This window comes from Charadrius vociferus, unplaced genomic scaffold (genome assembly GCF_000708025.1).
Source record: "Charadrius vociferus isolate BGI_N301 unplaced genomic scaffold, ASM70802v2 scaffold125, whole genome shotgun sequence".
Lineage (NCBI taxonomy): Eukaryota > Metazoa > Chordata > Aves > Charadriiformes > Charadriidae > Charadrius > Charadrius vociferus.
This window is the reverse complement of record NW_009649036.1, coordinates 1,905,662-1,931,907: the sequence shown is the minus strand read 5'-3', so window position 1 is coordinate 1,931,907 and position 26,246 is coordinate 1,905,662. Positions and strand designations below refer to the sequence as shown.

Here is a 26,246-nt window from a genome sequence, read left to right as displayed (position 1 = left end):
TCCCAATTTTTTTTTTGGTGGGTTTTGTTTTTGTTTGTTTGTTTGTTTGTTTTTTTCCTTCCTGTTAGTTTTCCAGTAACCCAAAATTTCTGTCAGGAATGTTTTTTTGTTTCCTTCCTTCTCCTTTGGATTTGGAAACATGGATTCTGTGCTCCCAGCTTCTGGTTGTGTTTTTCCAGTCATCTCTGAAAACTGTTGGGGCATGAGTTTGTGCTCGTTTCCCTGCTGTCCCAAGGGTGGTTCGGAAGCATTTCTGTATTTCTTGTAAGGAGGTAAAGTTCCCTTTAAGGTGTAAAATAGAAAGTATGTGCCTGTATTCAAGTTTTAATTTGTTTAGCAGAGAATAAAATACACACAGCTAAAAATATTTTTGGGAGCATTTGTGATTTCTTATGTGGTTTTCTTATGAGGCTAATTCTGTATTATTTTTAGAATAACTTGTCTTTACAGGATTGAGGCATCTGTGCCTTTCTGTTTGGACAAAGGATCTGTTGACATGTTAGATCTCTGTGGTCTTTTAGTTCATGTTGTGAACCCCTTTCTTTTTCTGGGGGAAAAAAGCTTACTACTGATTCATTTTTTTTCTTAAGTCTCCAAAAGAGTACTAATTTTCTTTTTAAAATGAAATTTTGTCAGTTAACAACTCCTGCTTTAGTTTGTATGTGATTATTGCTTTTTATTGCATTTGCTTTTTGCTTTAAAACTACTCAAAAGCTTTTTATTTTAAGTTTTATTTTTGTATTATTTTCAATGCACAAAATGTTTTGAAATTGATTTTTTCCCATTTATGGAACAGTAATAAAACATTATTAATAAAAATATATTGTTATTTTCCAAGTGTCTTACAATTCTTAATCTACTTGATTTACAGGAAGTGGTCATCGGTCAAAATTTGCTTACCTCAGCAGAGACAAAAAATTAATGGGCAAAAGTACAGTGTCTAGGTAGGTAGCTATTTTCAGTGCACTTAAGGTTCTCCTCAAAGAACCTTATTCTAAGGGACTGGGATAGCTCTCAAAACTTAAGATTTTGCTCTTTCAAATATTCAGGCCGTAGATTCAATAGATGCTGAAGGAAGTGGAAGTATATTAATGTGCTTCCTACTTTTATGAGGCTTTATTAAAAAGTGCTTTGGAATGATGCATATATACATTTGTATGGCAGAGAGAAATTGAAAGAAGTGTATTTATTTTTATGTGTGCTTTTAAAATTTTTTCAAATATTTTTCTTAATATTTGTAAACAAAGTGCTCTTTCTGATAGTTTTACCAAATTTGAACATAACTTACCTAATGTGAGTTGTAGAGATTGGGCGGGGCATCTTTATTTTGTTGACTCTTGGTGGTTTACTACATTCAAGGCATTGAAATGTAGTGCAATAAATGTTACACTTCAGTATATTCTTTTCTTTTACAGTAGTCTGTAATCATAACAAAAGTTAGTCAAAGTTCCATGATTGTAACTTTGCAGCAGTAGTACCATACAGTGGGTGGGTGAGTTCTGCATTTTGGCATGTCAATAACAATCACATTTTATTTATCCACTTTAAAAAATAAAAAAAAAATATCCTTGATTAAAATTTTCATATTAACATAGTCTGCTCTGTAAATATATGTTCTTTGGAATCCTTAGTGTTCCTTCAGCTCAAATGGCAAAGGCTAAGAAAATCCCCCAAAATAACTTGGTTTTGTTCATACAGAAATGTATGTTGTTAATAATTATGTAGGATATTTCAAGATAGCATTGCATTTAATTCAATAAAATAATATTTGAAGATGGAAGGTTCAGTTTCAGGACTGTTGTACGTCTACATTACTAAAGTAAAAACTGTGATTTTGTTTTTTATTGCAAGTCTCCAACTGTGGTGCTATGTAATGTAGCCAGTTTTTATATTTATGGCCTAAAAGTAGAGTAGGAAGGAAGTCACATTTCTCAATAGGGTATTACACCATTTTAAAAGTAAAATTTGTTAAATTCCTGTGAGTTAGGAAGGAATTTCAGCAGACTTCATACTGTGGGTTAATTAGAGCCTACAAATTATTGGGGGGCTGTAAATGTGATAAGGCAACATGAAGTTAAAAACATACAAGTTAACTTTGGGGTTTTGCCGAATAGCATGTTAAAGTAGCATAGAGGCGTTCCCAGGAACATGTCATGACATGCTTAAGATTCATTAAAATAAGATGAGCAGAATAGTCAGTAAACCTCAAGAATAGCTTGCTTTTGTGATTACGCTGTTTTACATTTTGGCAATATATGTTTCAATTTAATGATACGCTGTGGAAAGTCCCAGAAGTAATTTTGAAGAGTTTTTTTTCCTTTCATTTGTCATGTATTGTTTGTTATGCTCAGTTAGGCTTCAGTTTGAGGATTTAAATGTGAACTTTTCTCCTATGCACTCCTAGGTCTTGTCACAGAATCCCAAATTGGTTGGGAAAAAGTTATGCTTGGCACAAGTTGGTTTCTTGTTCCTCCGTATAATTTATCAGTGTCTTCCTTTTGCTTCCAAGGCAGTCTCCCGACTGTTTTGGCTTTCCTAGGGCAAAGCTGCTCAAGTAGTTTACCATTAGAGAGTGTACCTTTCACTAATAGTTTCTGAGAATTATTTTTGTGGCAAAGTGTGTTTCTCTCCTGTCTCCTGTAGAGTGCTTGAAAGAAGCTGAGATCTGAGCAGCCTGTAGTGTGAAATTACAGTTCCCCACACAGGTGAAGGCTCAGCTTTGAGAGCCAATGTTTAAAGTGCAGCAGTGGAGTATGCAGACTGGTAACTGGGAATTTAAAAAGTTGCAGTTCCAGATATCCTTGGTATCAGGAAGATAAAAGCTGTCCTGACTTAATTGCTGTGATAAGGAAGGCAGGTGACTGTTCTTGTTTATTTATTAATTTATTCTGAATCAGGCAATAGGATCACTTCTTAAAGCCAGAAATCTTTGAGACAGATGCAGACACTGGGTACAGGGAGTAAGGACTGGCGTAGCTTGAGTGCTCCTAGGCATGTGATTCAGGAGTGGCAGTGCCGCCTTGCTTATTTAAATTTGGACTAGATCTGATACTTCATGAAGCAGTACCAGACAGACCTGTTTTGAAATACTGGGTTCATAGATGAAAAGTCATTCATTTATTGAGAGTAATCTTCAGCTCTGTTCTTTTGAAGTATTAAAATGGGTTTATCTTGTAAAAGAAAGCTGCTTTGGTTGTGCGCTGTTGTATCTTTCTGTCTCTTTTCCAGTCTCCAGCACTTTTGAGACCAAGAAATTTTACAGAAATCTGTCACAGAAGACTAAACCCAATGTATGTTTTGCTTCCCTTAATAGTAAGAGTTTTGGAACAGAACTTAGGACAGAGGGATGCTTTTGTGAGAATGTTTTCAGATGTGGATTTTTGTTTGTATTAAATGCTTGAAAGAGATTTGTTGCTTTGAAATGTAAGGACCTCATTCTTGTTCAAACACCCTGATTCAGAAGATATGTCAGTCCCTATGAACACACATTGGGGCAGGAAGGAAGGAACAAACTGTAGAATTCTACTTTTATATAAAGTACAAGAACAATTGTAAAAATGACTAGTTTTTACAGAAGGAAACTTGAAAATCCTTGTAAAGAACAGCACACATCTTCTTCTCTTGATGAGAAGAAATTAGGGAGCATCAATACAGAGCAAAAGATCAGATAAGAAGTGTTGGAAGTCACTAGGTTCCCGAAGGGACTCGCATTTTTCTCCTTGTTAGGCTGTTGTGGTTTAGGCCCTCAAACCAGGACATAGGCAAAGCACCAGATTTTCTTCCTTAGAAATTTGTTGGATCACTGTAAATAATTGAGATTTGAAATAATTTTCCCTCTGAAGTTAATCAGAATTGTGGTAAGAAGGAAAGATGTTGAACAGGAAAACAATGAAAGGAAGAAAACAGAACTGACCACTTTTTATCCAGACAGTAAAAAGCCTAAATGGTTTCGTTTCAATCTGTTGTCAATTAATTGGACTATAGACTTCACAGGAATCCCAGAAAAATGAATACATAGAGGACGCAAAGAATACTTTCAGCGTTCAGAGCCATAATATACTGAAAATCTTTTTAGAATTACTTTGTTCCTAAATAACCTGAAATGTAGAAACTTTTAAGTCCTCTTTTAAAGGTTATCTTTCAAAAGAAAATTTTACAGCTCCTCAGTTTTATCTGCTTAACTAGGGCTATGCATGCCTACACCAGCTATCTGTGCCTTTTAATCTAAAGTTTAGCAAATCTATCTTTATTTAAAAAAAACCCAACAAAACAGTTCAAATAATGCATTTTCCTCTCTATGTTCTTTGTGGCTTGCTGACAGATTCTTTTCCTTTAGTGTTATTTTCTTATAGCACACTTATGGTAGTAACTGAATCGTAAATTAACAGGCATTAGTCGGTAGTAACTGAATCGTAAATTAACAGGCATTAGTCGATATTTTGGTTTTTTCAATTGAAATTTTAGACTGAGGCTTAACACTTGACATGACTTGAGAAGCATGATTAAGGTCTTTTAGGATCTGTGGGTTTATTGTGGTTTTTGTTGTTGTTGAAAAGGGAACTGAGCAGGTAAAGGAAGACAGCACAGGCAGGTGCAGGGTGGCGATCGGCACCCTGTGGAGTGAAAGTGCCGTGCTTTGAGTGGTTACCACCCTCGGCTGTGTTCTTCCTCCTGCCCCAGAGGTGGTTATACCCGCTGCAGGGATGGCTGGACAGGGTATGTAGCAAACCTTGTGCCAATTTCAGTATAACCTACCAGGAGTAAATGGGTGGTACCTCAGTTGCTACTTCTGTTTTGCAGCTTGTCAGCAGCCCCTGGGGAAGGGGCATGATGGAAAAACTTAGGATGGCAGTTGTATGAGTTCAGTTCTGTTCAATCCACCACTGCATGTGGTCAGTACATACTACACGTGCTTAATAGTGTTGTCTGTCATACAAGGGTTCATCGTTCCGATAAAGTGAATTTGGACAACAGGGTGCTTGCCTTTCTTTATTTCCTAGTACCTTGATCTTCAGATACAGTTTCTTGGCTGTGAAGGTACTGTAAATTGGGGCTGTGGCTATGATGATGTCCTGCCCCTATGGTGTGGTGTAACCACGGCAGTAACCACGTAGCAAAGCTGCACCAAGGAGCCAACTGGCTAAAAATTTAACAAGCCAGCAAAGAGCAGGACCGTGACAATAGACTTTGCTGTTGTGAAACTTAATGCCTTGTGAAAATCCTGCTCAGTGATAATTCACACTGTAGTGAATCTTTGATAACAAAAAAAAAAAAAAAATCTTCCTATGCAGCCCTTTAGTGTAAGAATTGTCCAGTGAACATGTAGAAGGCTTCTCTATGTCACTTCAAAATCCCCAAAACTTGCTTACCATCAAATTTTTGTAACTGCAGCCTGCAGTGGATCATGGCTATGTGTTTGTATTCCTCCCTCCCCGTAACTGATTTTGCTGTCACTTTTGAACTAACTGTAGAGTATCCTAAACACCCTTCCTATTCTCAAAGAACCCTTTGAGCCTTAAGTACACTGCTTTCTACCAACTATCAGTAGTATATCTGATTTGCCTTGTTCTGCTTTCAAAGCTTTCATTGAGTATTTATTGTATTGAGTCATCTAGACCTTTCTTTGCAGCTGCTTAGCAAAATTCTGGTCAGTACTTCAGAAGTAGCAGTGCTAGTGGATCCTCCCTTCCAGGAATCTCCAGTTTTGGAGGCAGATGATTTGTCTGCAAGAGAATTTGCTTGATAACTGTTTACATTCAGATTCAAAAAAAAAATAAATCATTTGAGACTGTTTGGGTTTTTTTTTCTTTTTCTGCATTTCACTTAGATGTGGCTGATGCAGCAATTTCATCGGGTTTTTTTCTATTAGTAAGGAGAAAGCTTTTGATGGATGATATATATCTAGTCACTATAAGGAATATATTTTCATGGTTCTTTTATTCTTACCTGTGTACATTAAAAGTATTTGCTGTTTCTAAACTAGCTTTTTGAAGATAAATTCTGGGTGGAACTAGAAAAACATACTTTTTTGTGCGTGGCTAGGTTTTGGAAGTTGTGAATTGTGCACCGTGCTGCTCTATGGGCTGTTTACGTATGCTGCCTTCAGGTACATTTTTCTTTGTTGCTATAAGCATTTTGATAACTTTTCTTTTAAAAAGGGGGGAAGGATTAATAAGAATGGTAAAGAATACATTTATTTGACGGTGCAACAAAAAAGCTTATGGCACCACAGAGATTCAGAAACTGTTTTTTAAAAATGATGACAGTAACGAAGGAGATCAAACACAAAGAATGCTTCAGTATTTGTAAATGCTTTTGCCATTTGTAGTTTTTGATAGCTAATTATTGTATACTTTCTATTATTGAAAGAGCTGTACTATGTGGGTGGTGTTTTGTTCAATGTAAGAATAGTTACAAATTTATGTAACTAGTAACTGCCTCCAATTATCCAGTATATAGGTTCATGGTGAAATGTATCACCCTTCATATTCTCACCAGTCTGATGCTCAGAGAAAGGCATACCCATGCCTTTATTCAGTTAGATTTTGAGTGCAAATCTTATTTTAAAAAAACCAACTGTTTAATATATAGACAAATACAGTTCTCTGGAATGTATTTTACATTTTGAAAATATGGTAAAGAAATTAGTCTTTCTCTGTCATTCTTGAACAAGATTTAATGCTGGAATTTAATGCTGGAACAATATGTCTTTTTAAAAGCAAAACTTCTAAGAGTTCTGCTTCAAGATTGTGCAGGGTAGGGGGAGGGCGGGGAAGGAATTGTATCACTCAAGAAGCAAGAACTTCTTCCAGGACTTGGCTGACCCTGAGAAGACTTGAAAGAATTTGGCATCAGACTGTGGTGTAATGATTTAAATCCCTGTATTTTCGCCATCTGCAATACTGGTAAAATGGGTTGAGACTAAAATTGATTTGAATGTTTTGCTGTTGCAACTCTAGATGAAAGCGTGGTAATGCTGCTGGTCAGTATAACTTTTAAATCTTATGAAATCAGCTGTAGGAAAAGAAAAACTGGGAGTTGAGGTCGTGCATTTGCAAGCACGTCAACGACAAAACTTTCATTGTGAGTAAGACTATATACATTAGCTGAAGACTGAGTAGTCCTGTTTTCAGTAAAAATACTCCTTTATTTTTTAATGAGAAGAGAATAAGGGGAAGTAATGCCCTGTTGCTTGTTTTACGAGGCTGTTGAGGCACTAAACATTGCCGTCTTGTCTTGGAGCTCTAAATACATGTGGCTGTTTTCTGAGAAACTGTGGGGAAGGTATGAGATGGAGGGGACCATCCCATGTCTGGGACTTGGGCCAGGTCTAAGCAACATTTGCAGTCTGAGCTTAGACTGCCAATTTGAGGTAGCTCTATTTTAAAATGTTGTGGCTTAGTCAGTCACTTCAAAGCGGAATTTCTTTAAAATGAAAAATGACATGTTATTTCAGTTCCTGATATTTGAACAAAGTTTACAGCACATACTGAGCCAAAGTTTACAATATGGGATCTGACTGAAGTACACCTGCTTAAATGAGAAAGTGCATAGCTGGATGAATTCATTTTTTGACAACCTTAATGGAGAACAAATGATTGAAGAGGTTTAAGTTAAACGTGTGGAAGATTAGTAGAGTGGGTAGGTGCATTTACCGCTTTCTTAATTGTACTTGGTGATTGTATTTGTGATAACATGGTAGGGATCTCAGAGTCTGCAATTTATCTTTTCCAGAATAGTATCTAACTGAAAATTCTTTACTAACATCAATTAACACTTAAATAACAAAAAAAATCAATGAAGAATTGCAGTGCAGCAATTTAAAGTGTTAAATAATTCTGGTACTTTTTTCGTTATCTTTAATATAAATTCAGGGTTTTTTAAGATTTTTTTATGTCCTTGTTCTTTACATATGATGTAAAAACATCAAAGTTGTTTTGTCATACTTTATTTTATGGCTGAACCTGGTACAGCTGTAATCGCAACATAGCCTGGCTGCATAGTCAGAAGGTTACAAGAAACAGACCCTGGAATATTTTGAGAAACATGCTTCCTAAAGTGTTTTAAGGCTTTAATTTGAAAAAAAAAAAACCCAAAAACAAAACAAAAAAAGCCCCAAAGGATAGAAGTCTTTAATTTTAACTTTGCATTTTTGTGCTGCCCTGAAGAGTCACAGACTTACTTAAGAAAGTTTTAGGAGGACGTGCGAAAAAGCCGTTCATGAATTTAACTTTAACCTGCCTGTGCTCTTGGGAAATGTTTCTGCTTTTGTAGAACGTACCATTAGTCTGGAGAAGGAGAGTCACTGAGAAGCAAGTATGCTGCCAGGAAGTTGTGGCAGCTCGTAAATATTTTTTTCTCTTCAAGGATTCAATATATTAAACATACTTAATGTTTTGAATTTTCCAGTTGTATTTTAACGTAAGACAAGATGTTTGATGTGCTGTGTGTGGAGAATGAATTTTTTTGGCCAGAATATTCTCAGCTATTTCTGTTTTTAGAATACCTCTGGAAAAAAAAAAAAGGAAACCCAAACCAAAAAAAACCCTGTATTTCTTAAAATTCAACATAAAGTAAAAATAGCATTACTACCTCTTTCTTGAGGATGCTTCAAACAAATGGACAGCAGCTTACATTAAATACTGTATGTGTAAACATACTGTTAGATAAATCTTTAAAAAATAGTTGTGTTCTTTTTCAGTTGTCATTTATCTTGTGATCCCTAAATAACAAAAAAACCCCAAACAACATACCTTCTCCCTTCTTCCCCCCCCTCCAGCAAAAGCTAGATTAGAAATGGGTCCAGTACTGATTTACTTAAAGTCAACAAACTCCATCCGACTAATGAAAGAGGAAAAAAAAAAATATTCCAGTTGTTACTCCATTAATCATGATCTACATCTGACTGTATAGTGCTTAACTGCAGGAAATGCTTGGGAAACTAGGGCTAGTTTAAAATACAATGTTTTAGATTAACCAAACATGAAAGTTTTGGCTGTATCCAGGAAGGAATAGGTAGTTAAAAAAAAAAAAAAAAAAAAAAAAAAAAAAAAAAGGGGGGGGGGGGGGGGGGTATAACTGCAGTATTTCTGGAAACAGGAGCCAGTTCAAAATCAACGTGGAAACTTCCCAGGTGGAGCAATGGTTACCCTTCTTTTAGCTGAAGCACAGATGCAGAAATCTGGCCTCCTGGCCGAGAGTCTCAGCTGAAAGCAAATAAAAAGTCAAAGGAATCCTATTCTTTCATTTTTAGTCTTTTATTTTTCTCCCACAGTAGGAGAGTTTTGATGTGATGAAAACATCTAATCCTGAGATCATGAACCATATTTGAATTACTTCAAAGTTTGGGTTTTTTTCCTCTTGATTTATAAGCTTTATCTCCCTGTCTGATAGACAGTGCAAAGTTTTTAAACAGTAAATGAACTAACAAAAGATAGTATCCAGTCAACAGATACAGGCTACCTAATAGTTATTGCAACATACATCATTTAATAAGGCTTAATATTTTACAGAAGGTACAGATTTAGAAAGCTTATCAATGGGCATTTTTGGCTTCAACTGAATTGGGTGTGTAGGAACCATTAAGAAATATTGCTTGAAGGGTATGTAAAGTAATGACTCTACAGAGAAAACTGGGGGACACTTAGCAGATGAAACGATATCAGCTTGCCTTAGATATGATATAAGGGACCACATCAAGATTAAGAGAAAGGGAAAAGACTCTCTCCCAGTGATAGAGCGTGCACGTGGTCTTCTTACTTGCTAACTGACAAGCGTATCGATGCCATCCTCCTAATGCTGCTTGAGAGTTGCTTCTCAGCAGTGCTATCGGCAACCATCTTCCCTTGCCTGTGAGGCCCAGCTGACCTTCGTGTTTCCGACTCATCCACTCCCTTCCCCATGCTACCACCCTCTGCCCTGCCAGTATCGTTGCTGCTTGCTGTCTTCAATTTTGTGTCCCCTGGAGGGATAAAGACTCCCTAATACCTTTGGGAGTGTTTTCTCTTTCCTCACCACCAGACCACCAGCTTTCCTTGTAAAAGTTTCTGATTTGGCAAATGCAAGAACTTCAGCGAAGGTTTTGAAGCAGTGGAATGCAGTTTACATGTGAATGAAAAGGCTTTAAATTGTACGAAATGAGTAAGATGTTTTGCTATCAGTACACAAGCTGTTGCTTTAGTGTGCCACTTTTATTTAAGGCTATTTTAACTGTGTCTTACCATTTAGGAGACTTAAGTATATACATTTTTTTTCTTGTAAGTGTGATGTCACGCTACGCTGGCATGTAACTAAATGCATAATGTTTTAAGAAGAGGGGGTGTAATGAAACTTCTACATGAATTTGTAGAGTAACATGTAGTTGTCTGTCGTGAAGTACCAAAAAGTAGACCCTTTGTTTGCAGTGAGGTTGGCAATCAGATACATATCTGTCCTCAACATGGGCAAATGACTTCTCTCACTTTCAGTAAGTGGTGGTGGGGAGTTGGCTTGCAGAACAGTTGAGGACTCCTTTTTTTGGGAGGAGTATCAGCTATTAATTTACTAGTTATCATGGGCATAATTCAGAAAAATGGTTACCACCTTATTTCACTTTAAGATAAGGTTTCCATGTTACTCTGCTAAGGGTTTTCTTTTGTTTTTATAACTTCTTAGGGGAATCATCAACATAAGGCTTTCTGAGATGCTCCTTATTAATGAAACCCTTATATCATTTCTGTAATACTGGGAGCAATTATCTCTGCTTCACAAGTGGGACCTTAGTGAGAGCAATTGGCTGGCATTGACTAGATTAGGACCTCGTTTGTTTTCTAGGCTAAGCTCTGTTGGTCCATGTGTCTGTCATCTGAGTTTTCTGTTGTTTGTGGAAAAAGATGTTGAGAGGCTAGGAGTGATACCAAGCATCAGAGGTGGCAAAGTATGTCATGTTGATATTGATGCTGTAACACTTGGTAGAGAAGAAATACTGTAGTATAGCAGATGTCTTGATTGTGAAGCCAAAGTCCAACCCGTTTAATCTTACTTAACTTCCTGTTCTAATTGCTGTTAAAAACTGTGTTTTGTGAATATGTGATGACTGTCGGATACCAATGAAGAATAAAACCCAATAAAAGTTTTTATCTTTTTTCTTCCTCCCATTAAACTGTTCTGAGCTTTTAATCAAAAATCATACTTAATTTCTTTGCACTTTTTTTTAAAATATTTGTCCTGTCTGAGCCTTCTGTGAATCAAGATGCTAGAATTCCAAAACTGGTTTGCTGCCTGTCCAGTTATTGCTTAACCTGCTTAATTCTCTTTGTAGGAGTGCATTTTTTGAGCATCTTTTCTCTGCTCTATGCCCATGCACGTATCATGGAACATACACTAGTAAAACAACTGTCCTGTTTTGGTGCGTTCTTGCAGAGGTGGAGTACAGTAGAGAGTGGACAGTACCAGTACTGTGACAGCAGACTGGCATTTCCCTGTTGAAATCCCCTGTTTTCTGTTGCTTATACAAATTGCAACAGTTTTTTTCAGGCTGAAACTTCTTGTTCCCTATGTCTGCTTCACCTCATTGTCTTGGCACCCCTCCTCGAGTTTTCAGCTGAAGTTACTTAAATTATAACTAGTTCTACGACCTATTTCATACAGAAATTAGTTTTTAGAGTAGAAAGTGCAAATTTCTTTAACTCTTGGCTTTGTTTGTCACTATTTCCTTTTTTGCCTTCATGAGAAATGCATAGGATCTGTCTCAGTTCTAAGTCTTTGAGAAAAACAATTTGCATGGACTTAGCATGATGTTATTTTATGGATTTGTTTCTCCGGTTACCTGATCCAGCTTTCATACTGCGCGTACATCATGAGTTGGGCCATACACACAGTTTGCTGCAGCAGAATTCTGCTGAACACCAAGATTGCATTTTTATCAACTTGCTCCAAGTATTGCGATGTTTAAGAAAATGCTGAATTCCAACTTCTTTCTCTGGGAACTGGAGGGAACGATAGGATTTCGCTATTTCTGAAGAACTTGGTGCAGTAGCTGATTTCCTAATCTTCTAGAGCTGGGCCTTACCATTGTATATGCCCTCTTAAGGAACTCTCTAGAGTGCATCTGAGTAGATCTAGAATTTCTAACTAAGTAAAGTGCCTTTTTATTTATTTTATTAAAAAAACATACCATAAAGCAACAAAGAAGGCAAGCCAAGGCATGAAACTGGAGATAAAATTCAAATAGATTAACTTACTGAATTAGAGGATATCGTATTCTAACTTGTTATGAGAGGGTAATTTCTGAAATATGGCAAAACTTGTTTTGTCTACAGCAAAATACTCAAAAGCACCAATGCATTCCATATGGCAAACTGCAATGTTTTTCAATTGCAAAATCATTTTTTCATTAAAACTGCAAGTAGTTTTCAACCAGTGCATTTCTGAATTACTAATGGGATTGGGCAAAGGTTATCAAACAAAAGAAGGGAGAAAGTTGTCATTCTGGTATATTCCAATAGCAATTTTTTTTTATGGTTGAGGTGCAAAATACTGGTTGAGAGAAACTCATAGAATAAATCTTTGAGGAGCCAAAAGAAGTGCCACTGTAGTAGTGCAGACTAGAATTGTCTTTTGCTTATTTATTTACAAACTTGATGGCTGATTTTTTTCCTTTCTAAGACTGACCATTTTCCATAATAACCAAATACCAATTTTCATAGACAGGTTTACCGTAGTAGTTACTCAAAATGCAAGTTTGCTTATCTCTTATTTTATGTGCTTCTTTGCTTGTTTGTTGAGTTTTATTTTGTTTTCCCATGACAACATAGGTACTTCAGAAGCTTGTTTGGTTTCTGAACTTAATTTTGTTTAAGTCTGGCTTCTTAGTGTAACTGATTTCTTCTTTGATGGTATTTCCAAAAGACAGTCAGTAAATAAATGTGATACACAGATAGTGTATATTTAGCTGATAACTGTCTTGATGGATCATCAACTGAGAACATACTTTAAAAGTTACTTTTTGTTTACAAATTGAACTAGTTTCTTTTTAAAAAAATATTATTGCTGAGGAGTGTCTTAAGTAGGTAACAGGAGCATGCTGGTACATCATTTATTTGCAAGATTCTTGCTGTTGTTCGCTGCATGCATACCTAAAAGCATTGAATTTAAAAGTATGAGCCAACATATTGCCCCCTAAAGTTACTGGCGTGATTGTCACTTCTTTATAAAATGCAATCATCTTTTGTGGTGAAACCTTGGAGTTGAAGGCCATTGCACAGCCAAGCGTATAGTGTTTTACAATAGTAAGTCAGAAATGCTATGTTAAATTAAATCTAGAATGCCTCTTAGTCTTGAAAGGACTGTAAATACTACAAATGACTGGGAGCATCAAGAAGAGAGAAAGTGGGTAAATATACTCACATTTTGGATAGGCTGATCAAGATGGGCTATTGGTTTTGAGTTTTTTTTTCCTTATTATTGAGTAAATAATATTATTTATAATACTGTCAAACAAGTAATATTTGTTCCTGATTGATAAAATTCTTAAACTATGTCTCTAACAGATAATTGTAGCTGCATGTTTTACAGTGTGTGTGTGGGAATGCATAATGTGTGGTTAGTCAGGACTTGACTTCATTGCCATGTCTACAAAGGACATGCTTCTGCTTCTCCTCAGGTCGCATCACTAAATAAGGTGGAATGCATCTGGCATCCTTGGTTTCACTCCACAGCTGCTCTAGATGGAGTGCTAGTCCGTTTGCTCTTCTGGTCACTTTTGCAGATCCCTTGCTGCCTTCCTCATCTTCAAAATGTCTTTCTTGTGTGTGTTTGGATTTTGTTGAATGGTGTGTCTGAAGATTATTTCCTGTGTGAGTACATCTCATTGATCAGACCCATAAAAGGCATCCACACAGCTTAGTACAAAATCACATGCCCAGCCACTGTTGGTTTCTTGCATCTTCCAAATCTTGTGCCTGTGATTAGTAGGAGTAGAACCTGCGGGAATCTGCCCCAGGATGGACACGGTGTCAACCATGTTATGAAACCAAATGGAGCTTCTTGTAATCTCAATTTTCAAGTTTAAATTTAGTAATTTCAATGTTGGTTTATTTTTATTTTAATGTAGGGTAGTTCTACTTATTCCTCCTGTGCTGTTTTATTTCAGGAGTGGTTTAAAATGTTCATTTCATAATAGTTAAGGATGGTTAAAGGTAGATCTTGGTCAGGAGAATTTCTATGGTCAGGAGAATTTCTGTGACTTGTTTGATGTTAGAGACTGCACTTTCCTGGCATAGTTTGCATGCAGCAGAGATTCACAGCTTTAGTGTAGCTTTTGAAAGCAGCATTATACTTTATAGAACACTTGAAAAATTTTACCTTGTAGATGGCTGTTCTTGAGAATATAAGTGGAAGATAGTCTAAAATCTTAACTGTATGTTCTTTATTTCCTTCATGCTCAAAATTTTTGTCTGGAGTGCCTGCATAGAGGTTGCTATGCATCTTATGTCATATTAATTCCTTTTTGAAAGGAAAGACCATGGAGCTTTTTAAGGAGACCAGTTATATCTTGAACTACTTTGAGACTTGACTAAAGGAAGTCTGTGAATCAGATAGTAGTTTTATGGCTGTTATTTTCTACAGTGCTCTGTAAATTTGGAAAATATTCAATTTATGAACCATATGACACAAGTACTATGAGACTATTTTAAAGGCTATCCAACCTTCAAGTTTTTTTGGCAGATTTGTATTTCATATTGTGTTCGTCTTCATTTCAATCTTCCATATTTCTGAGATTTAAACTTAAAAATACTTACATAAGTTAAAAGAATATGAAGCCAGTTGTTAAAGCTGGACAAAACACCTATTTTACTGTTGTATTCCTATAGCGAGTACAAATTTATGCCAGTATTAAGCTCATCAAGGAGAAAGACTTATCAAAAAAGAAATACAGTGAAATGTTCCATTTTCCATGATTATGTACTGTTGACACTACAAAGTTGTTGTTCGAAGGGCTACTGTAGTGTAAGCATACAGTGTACTGTTAGAGGTTATCAGTCACCTTGGAGAAATGAAGTGACTGTGATTGTGAAATGAAATGAGGGAACAAAGGATCTCAACTTCCAGTTTTGTTTTGTCTTTCATCCTGAAAATAAAATGTATCTATTTGTACTGGTGTACTTTTCGTGGTGTTTTTTGATAGCTCTAACTTATCACTAAAGGGTTGGGATTTGAGAGGTCTTTTGTCTAGTAGAATATATACTACCAATATCTGGTAGTATATATTCTATTGTATATCAGTTCCAGTTTGGATGAAATAGGAATTATCTTTCACACTGAGAAACAGGATCATAAACAGTAGCGGTTTTGACTATAAATTGAATTTATGCTATCTTTTACCAACAGATGGAATTCCAAATTCTATATTTTGACTTAAATTACAGGCTGATTTGGTGGTTACCAGCATGTGACTTTTGATAGACACTTATTTCTCACTGAAAGGATCATTAAAGGTCAATTTTGTAGATACTGTGGAAATGCAAGTGTGTGGTCTTGTGTGAAACCATTGATTTGTAACAGAAGAGAAAAATAAATTATTAACTTTGCTTAGTAAGGCCTAAACAGCAACATCAGAAGCCTTAGTGTATAGATGGGTAGAAGCTCTGTAACATCAGACTGAGATTACAACTTCTAATTGCTCTCACATAATGATGGCGTGTGCATATTGAGAAATACCATAGACATTAGAAGAGCAGGAAAGGGAAGATATTGCTAAAATTCTAGAAGTGTGTTTGTTTTTTTTTTTTAACTTGTATTACTGTATATGGTTTTCAGCTCTTATAAAGGTGGTGAGTTTAATCAGTTGTAATAAAAGGATTTGATTTTTCTGCTCTATGCAGAATTAAAAATATTCATTTTCCAGAGAGATTTTATAGTATCCTGTTAGTTTAGAGTTGTCTTTGTTAATGTCCTGAGTGAGCTCTCCTTGGGTGCACTACCTATAGTAATACTGCAAAACAGAAACATAATTAGTTTTCATTTTTTAATACTATAATTTGCTTCAGGCTGCTAAACTAATTTAATATATAATCATACAATCACTTTATAAGTGATTATAGAGAAGATCTTTTGCTGCTTAAGATTACAAATTTTTTAATAGTTCTTCCTTACAAATTCTGTGTCAATAATGTATTGCTAACAAACAAGTTTTTGTGTGCTGAAGTATGCTATACTGCAGCATTTCTTGCAATAAAAAGGGTTTTTTCTTGAAATCTGGGGAGATTTTTTGTTTTTTGTGGTTTTTTGTTGGGTTTTTTTTTTATATGTATTGTTGGTTGTTGTCTGTTATGTACTCAGCTGAGGGATAAAGGTCAATGACCACAGCAAACTGCTTATTAGGTTCTTCAAGTTCTTAACATTTGTAGGGTGCTTTTAGTTCCCCTATAGCGGTTGTTGTTAGAAAATCTTCCACAGAAGAGTTTAGAGGTCTTGTTAGGCTTGTGACTGCATTTTGCTTGGGCAAATCTGATTTTTAAACATGATGTGGTTGTGCTTTGAAAGAAGCGCTTGTGTTCGTCTGATCAGAATTGGGCATGGTTTGTGGCAGCATGGCTGGTTAGTTCTCCGAACGCCTTCCCTTTCTTTCCTCTGTTACCACGAATATTTTCTAATAATATTTGTACGTGGGTCTGCCAGTGGGAGTTGGAAGTACTTTTGCAATACTATGCTAAAGGATGAATTGACAGAAATGCACCGTTTTTGCATTTTTAATGAACGGTTACACTGCTAGTGTGTCTTGTGCAACAGAGGACGGAGTTCCCACAGTAGAACAGGAAAAGTAGTTCCAGGATTAGCAGAGGAATCTGTATGAAATTTGGCTGAGTAGGCAGGAATTCTTTACTTAATAGAATTGCCGTGCAACTGGAGTACCATTGCGTGAGATTGTGTTGGCATAAATGTGTGTGTGTATATAGGTATATATGCATGAATGAGGGATGGAAATACAAGAGCTCATTTCTACCTTTCACCTCATCAGTCTAGACGCTGTGAAGGTACAAAACCTCAGGTCACTGTTACTTTCCAAAGGGTTCAAAATGTATTTGTAAGTGCTGCATGAACTTCGCTGGATTTACTTTTGTAGCTGATTGGACACTGATCTATCGCTCTATGAAAAAGGAGCTGCAGTCTGCGTATGAGGTTTCCTGGTGGCTTCTTGTCCTAAGAAATAAGCAATGAAGATCTGCAGATCTACCTGCGTTTTGCATAGCCCCAGTTCCCAGGTATTCTCAGACCTTCTTACGAATAGTCCTGCAACAGTGTTTTTTTCAATATCTGTGCATATGCTCGTAGCATGACTGACTAATGAGGATGTTGGTGAATACTGGAATAAGTTAATGTGGATAGGAGGATGCCTGCTGCTAACTCGGCAACAATCTGAGACTGTCATTGCATGAAACTCCCGTAATATTATAAAAGTCTGCACGGGAATAGGTACTCTGATTCAGAAGTTTGTCAGCTGTTTACTGTCAGTGGCAACTACTGGGAAGTAGATAAATTGGCTGCTGGTGTTAGCCTAAGAACAAGCAAGAAGTAAGCAGCCTGGCTATGGCAGCTGCAACTTCAGTCTCTAATCTCAGTTCCTGCCCTTTCAGTTAGTGGTCTTTAGCGGCTGCCTCATTTTATCGTACTATTAGTTTTGTAACAGGGCTGGATAGCAGTGTGAATTGCAGTGCCACATTTCTCTGTTGTGGTCTGTGCTGTGGTTCACCCTGAGAACAAGCGGCAGTTCTTTCTAGTGAAGTGAAATCCTGTTAGGGGTGCAGGCAGCTGCCAGAATGCCCTCCAGCGCCTGCACTGCTTCCCTTGGTGGGAGCGTGGACAGCTTGAGTGCTGCACGCGACTGCTTCGCTTGGCAGCATTGAACAACACAGAATCGCTTACAAAAACGCTGCTATAAAGAGTGTCAGTCTCTGCAAAAAGTTTTTGAAGGTCTTCAAGGCAGTTGGGCATAGCAATGCAGCTGGGTTGTAGGCACAGCTCTTCTGGCCTTCCCCTCTTCCCCTGCAGCTGCAGCCAGCCATGCACTGCTCTGCTCTCTGGAGTTCATCGGCACAGTCCTGTTGGGTATCGTGTAGAGATACGGGTTGCCAAATATCAATATTTAATCTATCTAATTATTAAAAGTTTTCTTCATTTCTTTTTTAATGACCATGCTCTTGTAAGACTCCATATTAATATCAGTTCACTTCATCAGTCTTCAGGGCGTAAACTTGATTAGTTTTTGGGCCAATATCTTATACAGTTATTAATATAGAAAATAATCTTTTAGGCAATTTAAATTTAGTGGAGAGTTTTTAAAACATCTTTCAGCTTTTCAATATTTAGACTTCATATTTGGACATACTAGCTTTCTTGCAGCAGTTTTAAGACAGAAAGCTCTGACCTTACCCCACTGACTCAAATCTTTATGGTGCGTGTGTAGCCAACCATGTGGAAACCTCTGTGGAAATAAGATCAAAAGCTACAGGGTCAAAGACAGAGTCGTTTTTTCCCCTTATATAGTTTATGTGCTATAGCTCAGGGTTAGGTATTACGTTAGTACAATATGCTGTATGCTTCAGTGACTGGCTTTCTGTCACTATTAAATTTTGTTATCCTGATGATGTATCACAAGAGAAGGTTATGTGGGGGAAAAGAATCCTTCTCTTATCCCAGGTATTGTTAAAAGAGCACCAAAAAATTCTTTGGGACTTCTGTGAATCTGTCTTCGATCTTCTCAAGAGCAGTAGTTGGTTGAGATGCTCAGCTTCTCCTCGTTCGGGATAGCTTCATCAAAGCATTTCACTGTCCTTTTTACAGCGGTTAGTGGCAAGTGCTCCTCTCTCCACACTTTACTCAGGCAGAGCAAAGGACAAGATAATCCCCTTAGCCTGTTAAATGCTCCATCCCATCTGGTAGGTGATAATTGCATTGTAAGGGGATTAGCACAGTGGGATATGCTTATAGTGTAATGAAAGCTTCACTACAAGTGTGAAAGTCAGCTGAATGCATTCAAGCACTTTGAGACCTTATATTTGCACATTTTTGTAAATATCATAAAATATAAGTTTCATCTGGAGAAGGTGTGCCTTACCTTTACATGCCTTCACATTTGTGTAATAGATTGTAAATTTGTTTTGAGACATCAGTAGTCTAAAGATCTGAAACATTACTGTAAGAGTAGTGGAATAGGCTTTTGTTTAGCTTAATGTTTTAGGGCAGTTCTGTGATTATAGCTGTGTTAAATGCTATAAAAATTAAATGTTAACTTCACTTTTACTCAAAACTCCTATGACTTTAAAATCATGGGGTTAACTTGTTCCTAGTATAGCAGCACCCATGTTACCAAGCTCTGCCTAGAAATCTTCCTCACTAAAGGTGAAATTTGAATAAGCCACACTGTGAGGAATATCAGAGTAATTTTTTATCAGTAGGGATAAGAGGATTTCAAGCTGAAGGTATCTCTCATTGCAGCCAACCAGAATAAATGTTTTGAAATTTCAATTTCAAGCATGAGCCTAAGGTAGTGCAAAATGACTCCTTAAAAAAACCTAAAAATTAAAATTTGTCTTATGGGGTTTTTTTAGGTTTAATGCTGGCAGTAGTGAAGATAGTCTTAGGGCTCAGAGCGTTTCATAAGCTAACTGTAACTTAGCTTCCTTACCTTTCAAGATGTTAAAGATCCGTTTGAAGATATTTTATGTAAGGCGGTAGCTCAGGGTTGGTTACCATCCTGTTGGTTGCTCTCTCTCCAGTCTCCCTGTATGGTACAAGAAACTGGGCGAGTTGCTCAGTGCTGACCAGTGTGTGCCGTTTTGCTGGTTTGAAGATTAACCTGTTAGGTTAAGACAGGGCTTGGTTAGCCCACACTGTGCTGTGATAGTGTTTTGTAGCCAGACAGATTAGGAATTTAGAGGTGTGTGTATTTTTACGTAAATAAGAGAGTCAGGTGTATAAATATGCACAGCATGCAGTACATGCTTCAGTGATGTTGTGTGACCTTGCCGCGGGATTAAATTTTCTAATGAATTAAGGTTCTGTGACCAGCTGTGTGATTGCTGTTTCTTCAGTTTCCAGTGCCTGACTTAGCAGCTTTGTCTGTGTTTGTGTGCGCCTCTGGGAGTAAGAACAAAATGAAATCTAGTGGGTTTTTTTTATGGGCTGTTTTCAGAAACTTTGCTAGTCTGTGAGGAGGTTGTTGAGTGTGGTTAAGCTCAACCTTCTCATACTTAATCGTGGCTCTGAGTGCGCAGTGTTGCATAGAAAGCTGCTTTTCCAAAGTTGTGATGATGAGACATGGGAGTGATTTTACAGATATATTTTTTTTTTCTTCCTCTTTTTATTATTGTTATTTCTTATAAGGCAGCTGAGCTCTAAAGAACATTCCTTCATTTTATTCTTTTAGATGGAAAGTGTTTACCCGAGGAGAGGAAAATTTGAGAAATTTGCTGTTTAGTTGTCTGACATTCTGTAATTTTAAATAAACATGAGTGAAAGGTCATGAGACTCAAAAAAAAAAAAAACAAACCCCAACCAAAAAAACCAAACCAAAACAAAAAAAACCCCAAAAACCCAAATGAACACCCCTCCAAAAAATGAAGTGTGTCCCCTCTCCCCACCCCAGTCCTTTCTGAAATATGAGGTTTTGTCAGATGAAAATCCCACTTAAAAGAACTGTTACCTTGGCAATATACAGAAAATACTTTTAAGAGGAATTTTCAAATGTTTAGTAACTGCTCTTTTTTTAACAATCCTTAAATATATTTTCTTCTTGTTTAGGTGACAAACAGCATGTTTGGTGCTTCAAGGAAGAAGTTTGTAGAGGGGGTTGATGGTGACTACCATGATGAAAACATGTACTACAGCCAATCATCGATGTTCCCACATCGGTCAGAAAAAGATGTAAGTTATTTTTTGTCTTTAAGAATTGTATTTGTAACTTAAATTGGGTTATTGATTATATCTTGTGTTTACATGTTGTGTCTACAGTGGTTTTGTTGTGGTTTTGCATTTTACATCTTCAACGGTTTTTCTGTTTCTGAAAATGCCTTGTGCAGCTTGTTTGTCTGCTCAAGTATTCCAATTTAGGTATTTCTCCCATTTGTAATGACACAAAGTTACAAAACCAACCATTCCTAAACATTTTTTTTCCTTGATAATGCATTATTGTATGTTAGAACTGCATTGGCATTACTGAAGATCTGCTTATTATAAAAATAAATAAATGAGCCAGTAAAATATTTCACTCTTGTATGGAGTGGTACATAGAAATATATGGAAGACTGAAAGCATGACTTGAAGTTCATATCACCTGAAGGTCAGAAATACCATCTCATGATAGACTTTCATTTAATGTGTGTGTAAGCAAAACACATGCCAGATTTTCTTTTTAATTTAAAAGAAAATTAAAAACCACTTCAGATTTTCAAAAAGGTGTCATTGCTTCAAGTCTGCCTTTGTGACTGTCCAGAAATATAATTGTTTAATAGCAGATGTGAACATAGCCTTGGTAGACCTTGACCTATGTAAACATAAACGTTTGCTATAGACTGTTAGTTGAATTTTAATTCAGATTTTCAAAGGTATAAGGAAATAGGTTTAGAGTAGAAGGCTTTTTAAAACAAAAATAAAAACAATGCTTAAATGCAGTTTTCCAATTCAGTTTCATAAGTTAGTTTTGTAATGCATTTCAGGTGAGCCAGCAAAGGGTTAAAATGTAGTACAGTGTAAAGAAAATTCAATAGGCTGCTCTTTTCTATTTATGTCCATTACATATGTGCATGTACCACAGAGGCACAATAGAATGTTTATAATGTTGAACATACTTTCCTTTCTGTGAGCACGAGAGGTGCAGCCAGCACTCTCAAAAATGGTAGACGCTATTTCTCCAAAGTGATTCTTAGATATTAAATCCTCACTTTTAGATTTGATGCACTGAGGAAGAAATCGTTGCAGTATAGTAAGAAAGGTAAAATGAGATGAACACTATGCTGTAAGAAATTCTAAAGATGATGTTCTGTATATGAGAACACAATAAGTATATTGACTCTGTTGTTATTGGGATAACGGTATTGACAGACAAAAATAGATTTGCTCAGATTTTTCTCTGAGTAAGCTAATAAAGACTAATGTTCAAAACCTGGATCGGGTTTTATGAACACCCGGGGGGGTAAAATTTCCAGCATTCTAGATCTTGAAACACTTTGAATCTTTCTGTCTTCACATTTATATTGAAATGGAGTAGGTAAATGTGGGTTAAAAAAAAAAAAAAAAAAAAAAGGTAGAGGAAACTTTGGGGAAAGGAGTAAATAATTTTCTATATCCAGAAAATCCAACTGGTAATAAAAAGGTTAAAACGTAGCATACACAATCTTTTTGTAAGCTTCCTGAAAAATGGCAGTGTTTCTGCCTTTTTTTATAGTAGAATTGTCTAAACAAGGTGCAGTTTTATTGCGATTTAAATTACTCCTTTTTTAAAATTTTCAGTTTCATGTATGTATTTACTTAGAGCATGCATAAATATATATATTGCAAGTTTTAGCTAAAAACCTGTAGAAAATGAGTTAAATGTTCTTTTTTTTTTTCTCTGATGTATCAGATGTACACACAAATCCAGAGTCCTTCATTTCTGCTTCATTTATGCTCTAAAGTTCTTCAGCCTGAAGTAGAGTGGTTCTGAGGGAAGCCCACTGTTGATGGCCTCCTTAAACACTGCTCTTTAGGAAGGGCTAAAGCTTATTCAGTATTTACCCTCCTGCTAGACTTGACTAGGTGTTTTTCTGTTTTTAACTTTGTTGAAGTCTTACTGATTCTGACCTTAAAAGTTGCTATTTACCAGGGAATTGTTACTGCGCATGTGTATTTGCTCTCCAAGCAGAGGAACGTACAGAACGGTGAAACCTTCCTAAAATTTAGAGTAGAGTAAGGCCCATTACTGCAAGCCCATTGTTTTGTATAAACTTCAGAATCTATTTTTCACTTTACGGTAATGTTTCAGTCCTTGTGAAGAGGCCTTGTCTTCAGGTTGGGTACTAGACTGACTTGCACGCAGTTTGACTGGGCTGGGAGCCTTTTAGCTTTCTGCCTTGTTTTAATACCCAAGGTGGAGGTTTTAATTTTTTTTCAAATTATATTATGAAATCGTTCTTTACTTATTAAGTGAAAAAAGAATGAAGAATTAAAAAGATGTGAAAAAATATTTTATGCCTTTTATTAAACAATCTTTATAGCACTTACTGATGTGGTATTCTTCTGACTTGTTGCTTTGGCTAATTTGCATTTTAAAAGAATTTCCTTTACACAAAGTTAAAGTGAACTAAGGCTGCTCAAGTCCTGTCTTAAATTTTGAAGACTTTTTATAAGTGGGAAGAAGTAGCAACAAATAGTTTAGGACATGTTACTTTTATTTCAGAGTCTCAGTGTAGCTAAAAACTAAAAGCTTTCTTGTAACTTACCTGTTTTTTCACTAGGGAATGCAGTTCTAGACAGTCAGGATTGATGTGATAATTGAAATGGAAAAGTTTTGTGTTACTAGTGCTCAAGTGCTTCCAAAATCACATGCATGCTGTTTGGGCCTCTTGTTTTAGGCAGAAAATTGTTTCCTTAGATGAGATTAGATCTTACTGAAGCTATCTAATGCTTCCTTTTTACTAAAGGAGTAGCTTTGCCTTGAGTCATCACAAACCTTGCAGTGCTAAGTTAGGAAGTGGAACAGAGTAAATCCATGAATGCTCTGACCCTAGGTGCAGCAGAATTCATAGACGGTGTGTGATAACCAGGTCAATAATCCTTTGGCAAAGAAATTAGATGTTTTACAGGACTTGCAGAAAACAGAACTGGTTAAGAAAATGGTTTAAGGTTTGGCTTTAAACGAATGTGGTCCTGTAACTTAAATTGACAACAAGATGCACAATGTGCCCACAAAATAATTACAGAGCTTATTTGTGGCCAGTTTCAGCAACTTAATTGAGCTGTCTGTGCACTCAGCAAAATCATTGTGAGGAAAGGGGCATATTTTTATTTGGATAGAGTGACAATGGTAGGAAATGGTAACTCAAAGCCTTCACATGCTTTCAAACCTGCTGTCTTCAAATGAGGAAAAAAAAAAGACAATGTGCTTTGAGGGGAAAAAATGAGACCTGTTTGGTCTGAACTTCCTTGATTTCTCATGTAAAAGAATGGAAGAAGTGCTCTACAAGGTTTGACCAGTCTAGCCTAATCCACTGAAGATGCCTACATGAGAATATAAGATCAGGACATCTTCTGTTGTGATGAACTGTAGGTACAAATCTGACAGTAGACAGACATGCCTTTTGATGAAGATCTGCCCAAATTATAACTAAAGTTAAGAGAATTTTTTTCAATGAATGCTTTTTCCATTTCTTCGCCCAGTGCTTTGCAGTTCGTTTTCTCTCCCGGTTGCTCAACAGATGATAAAGTGCTCACAGTAACATAGTAGTAATTCTCTGATTTGCACTTCCAATGGGTTAGTTTGCTGAGCTTATTCTCTTGTCTGAAAAATGTTAACATTTTATCTATTCTGGACTTTCTCAGTTGACACCTGATGTTCTTTTGCAGCTCAGTTCTTTCAAAACATCCCGTCTTGTGAAATCAAATATATTTTAACAATTGGGGCAAGTAAGATCTAGCCTGCAGGTTAGATTTGACTCATTGCAACTATTAATCTAGCTCCCTGGCACTACCTTTCCTGAAGTAGGAGGTCTTCAGATTTGGGTATTGAGCACAGCAGAATGGGTTATTGATTCTGGGAGACTGCTCTCTAAAGGTTTCTTCCATCCTCATGTAGTAGAAGCATGTCTGTGATGGATGAAATTCAGGTGTTCCTGTGTCATGAGAGAGTTGCATGAAGGCAAACGACAGGAGATTTGTTTTATAATGGACATGATGGTGGTGATGCAAGAAAGGGGTGGTCAGAAGCTGTTATTGAAGTCTTTTACTGCAAACTTCCATCAAAGTAATTTATAGAACCTTTACCTAACTCTTACTGTGTTTTGAAATATATGGCCTTATAAAGAGGTTGTACTTTTACAGGAGATAAAACCCTGAAACAAGACTTAACTTACTGTGGAGACAGAGATCCAGAATCTTGCCACGTTAGGGAAACTAAATGTGGAAGTATTTAATCAGTCTTCTGGAGACAGCTTTGGCTTTAGTGTTGCTGAACACCATGTTGTTCCAGCTGCTTTGCTGACTTTCTAATGCTATTTTTTAGGATTCTAAGGAAAGCTATGGTATCTTGTTTCCCAAGGCATCTTGCTTGGCATTTGCCTTCGTCATTGCATGAGAGTTTGTTAGCTTAGTCATAATTTAACTTCAGATGCTACATATGGAGTTGTGTTAAATACTTAAAATTTCCCATGGAATCCTCTTGTATCAGAAGCAGTCACAGAATTCACGCTCATGCAGCTGGTTGAATAGGGCTACTTAACATTAATGTAACTTTTCGTAGTCTGAATAGTTTTGATCCATTTGTGGAGGGAAAAAAAACGTAAATCTTATTTTGGGGAGATTCATGCCTTTAATTACAAATGGCAAATGAATATTTTCATATGCATTACTTTGCATATAAACATACTTGTAGACTTGAGTGAATAGTGGGTTGGTTTGCTCTGCTTCCTTTCTGAAACACGTGATTTAAGCTCTTTTTTTTTTTTTTAAGTGTGAGTTGCAAAGCAACAGAGTTGCTTTTTACCTTCCCAGAGAGTGATGAAACAATCTTTGCATCTTTTAGCGAGTACATAATATGTTTAAAAAAAACCCAACCAACAACCCACCAACACAACAACAAAAAAACCCAAAACAAATTTAAAATGAATGAAAATTGCAATGCCATTCATTGAAAACAGTTGGAAGGACTTGCAGGGGATGAGATTAGAAACAAATTGAGGGAGGTTTTATGTTTTAATGCAGTGTACATGTTCAGAGCCTATTGCCATTCTGCCTATAGCTTCTGATTTCATAATAAAGTTATACAGTATGAAGAAAGAACCAAAAGTTTAAAATGCAAAATGCAGCCTGTTACTGTGTCACCTATAAATTTATTCCTGGTTTATGATAGGTTTATCAAATAAAACAATACATGATAAACTAATTTTACTTAGAGAAGAAAATGGGCTTTTATACTTTCTCACACAGTTTGCAAGAAGTATGTATCTGAATTAAAGTTATTTCACATCACTTTAAAATTTGAAATTATGTCACAAGGAAATTAATTTCACTGTTGA

General features: G+C 36.4%; 1 protein-coding gene across 1 annotated transcript in view; it reads left to right on the top strand.

Moving 5' to 3' along the window:
• The first annotated feature begins 20,781 nt into the window (after positions 1 to 20,781).
• Positions 20,782 to 26,246, top strand: part of CNOT2 (CCR4-NOT transcription complex, subunit 2) — a 38,990-nt gene continuing 33,525 nt past the window's right edge. The window contains exon 1 of the mRNA XM_009887783.1: positions 20,782 to 20,904. Coding sequence (XP_009886085.1) covers positions 20,794 to 20,904 — 111 coding nt within the window. The 5' untranslated portion in view covers positions 20,782 to 20,793. The remainder of the gene's footprint in view (positions 20,905 to 26,246) is intronic.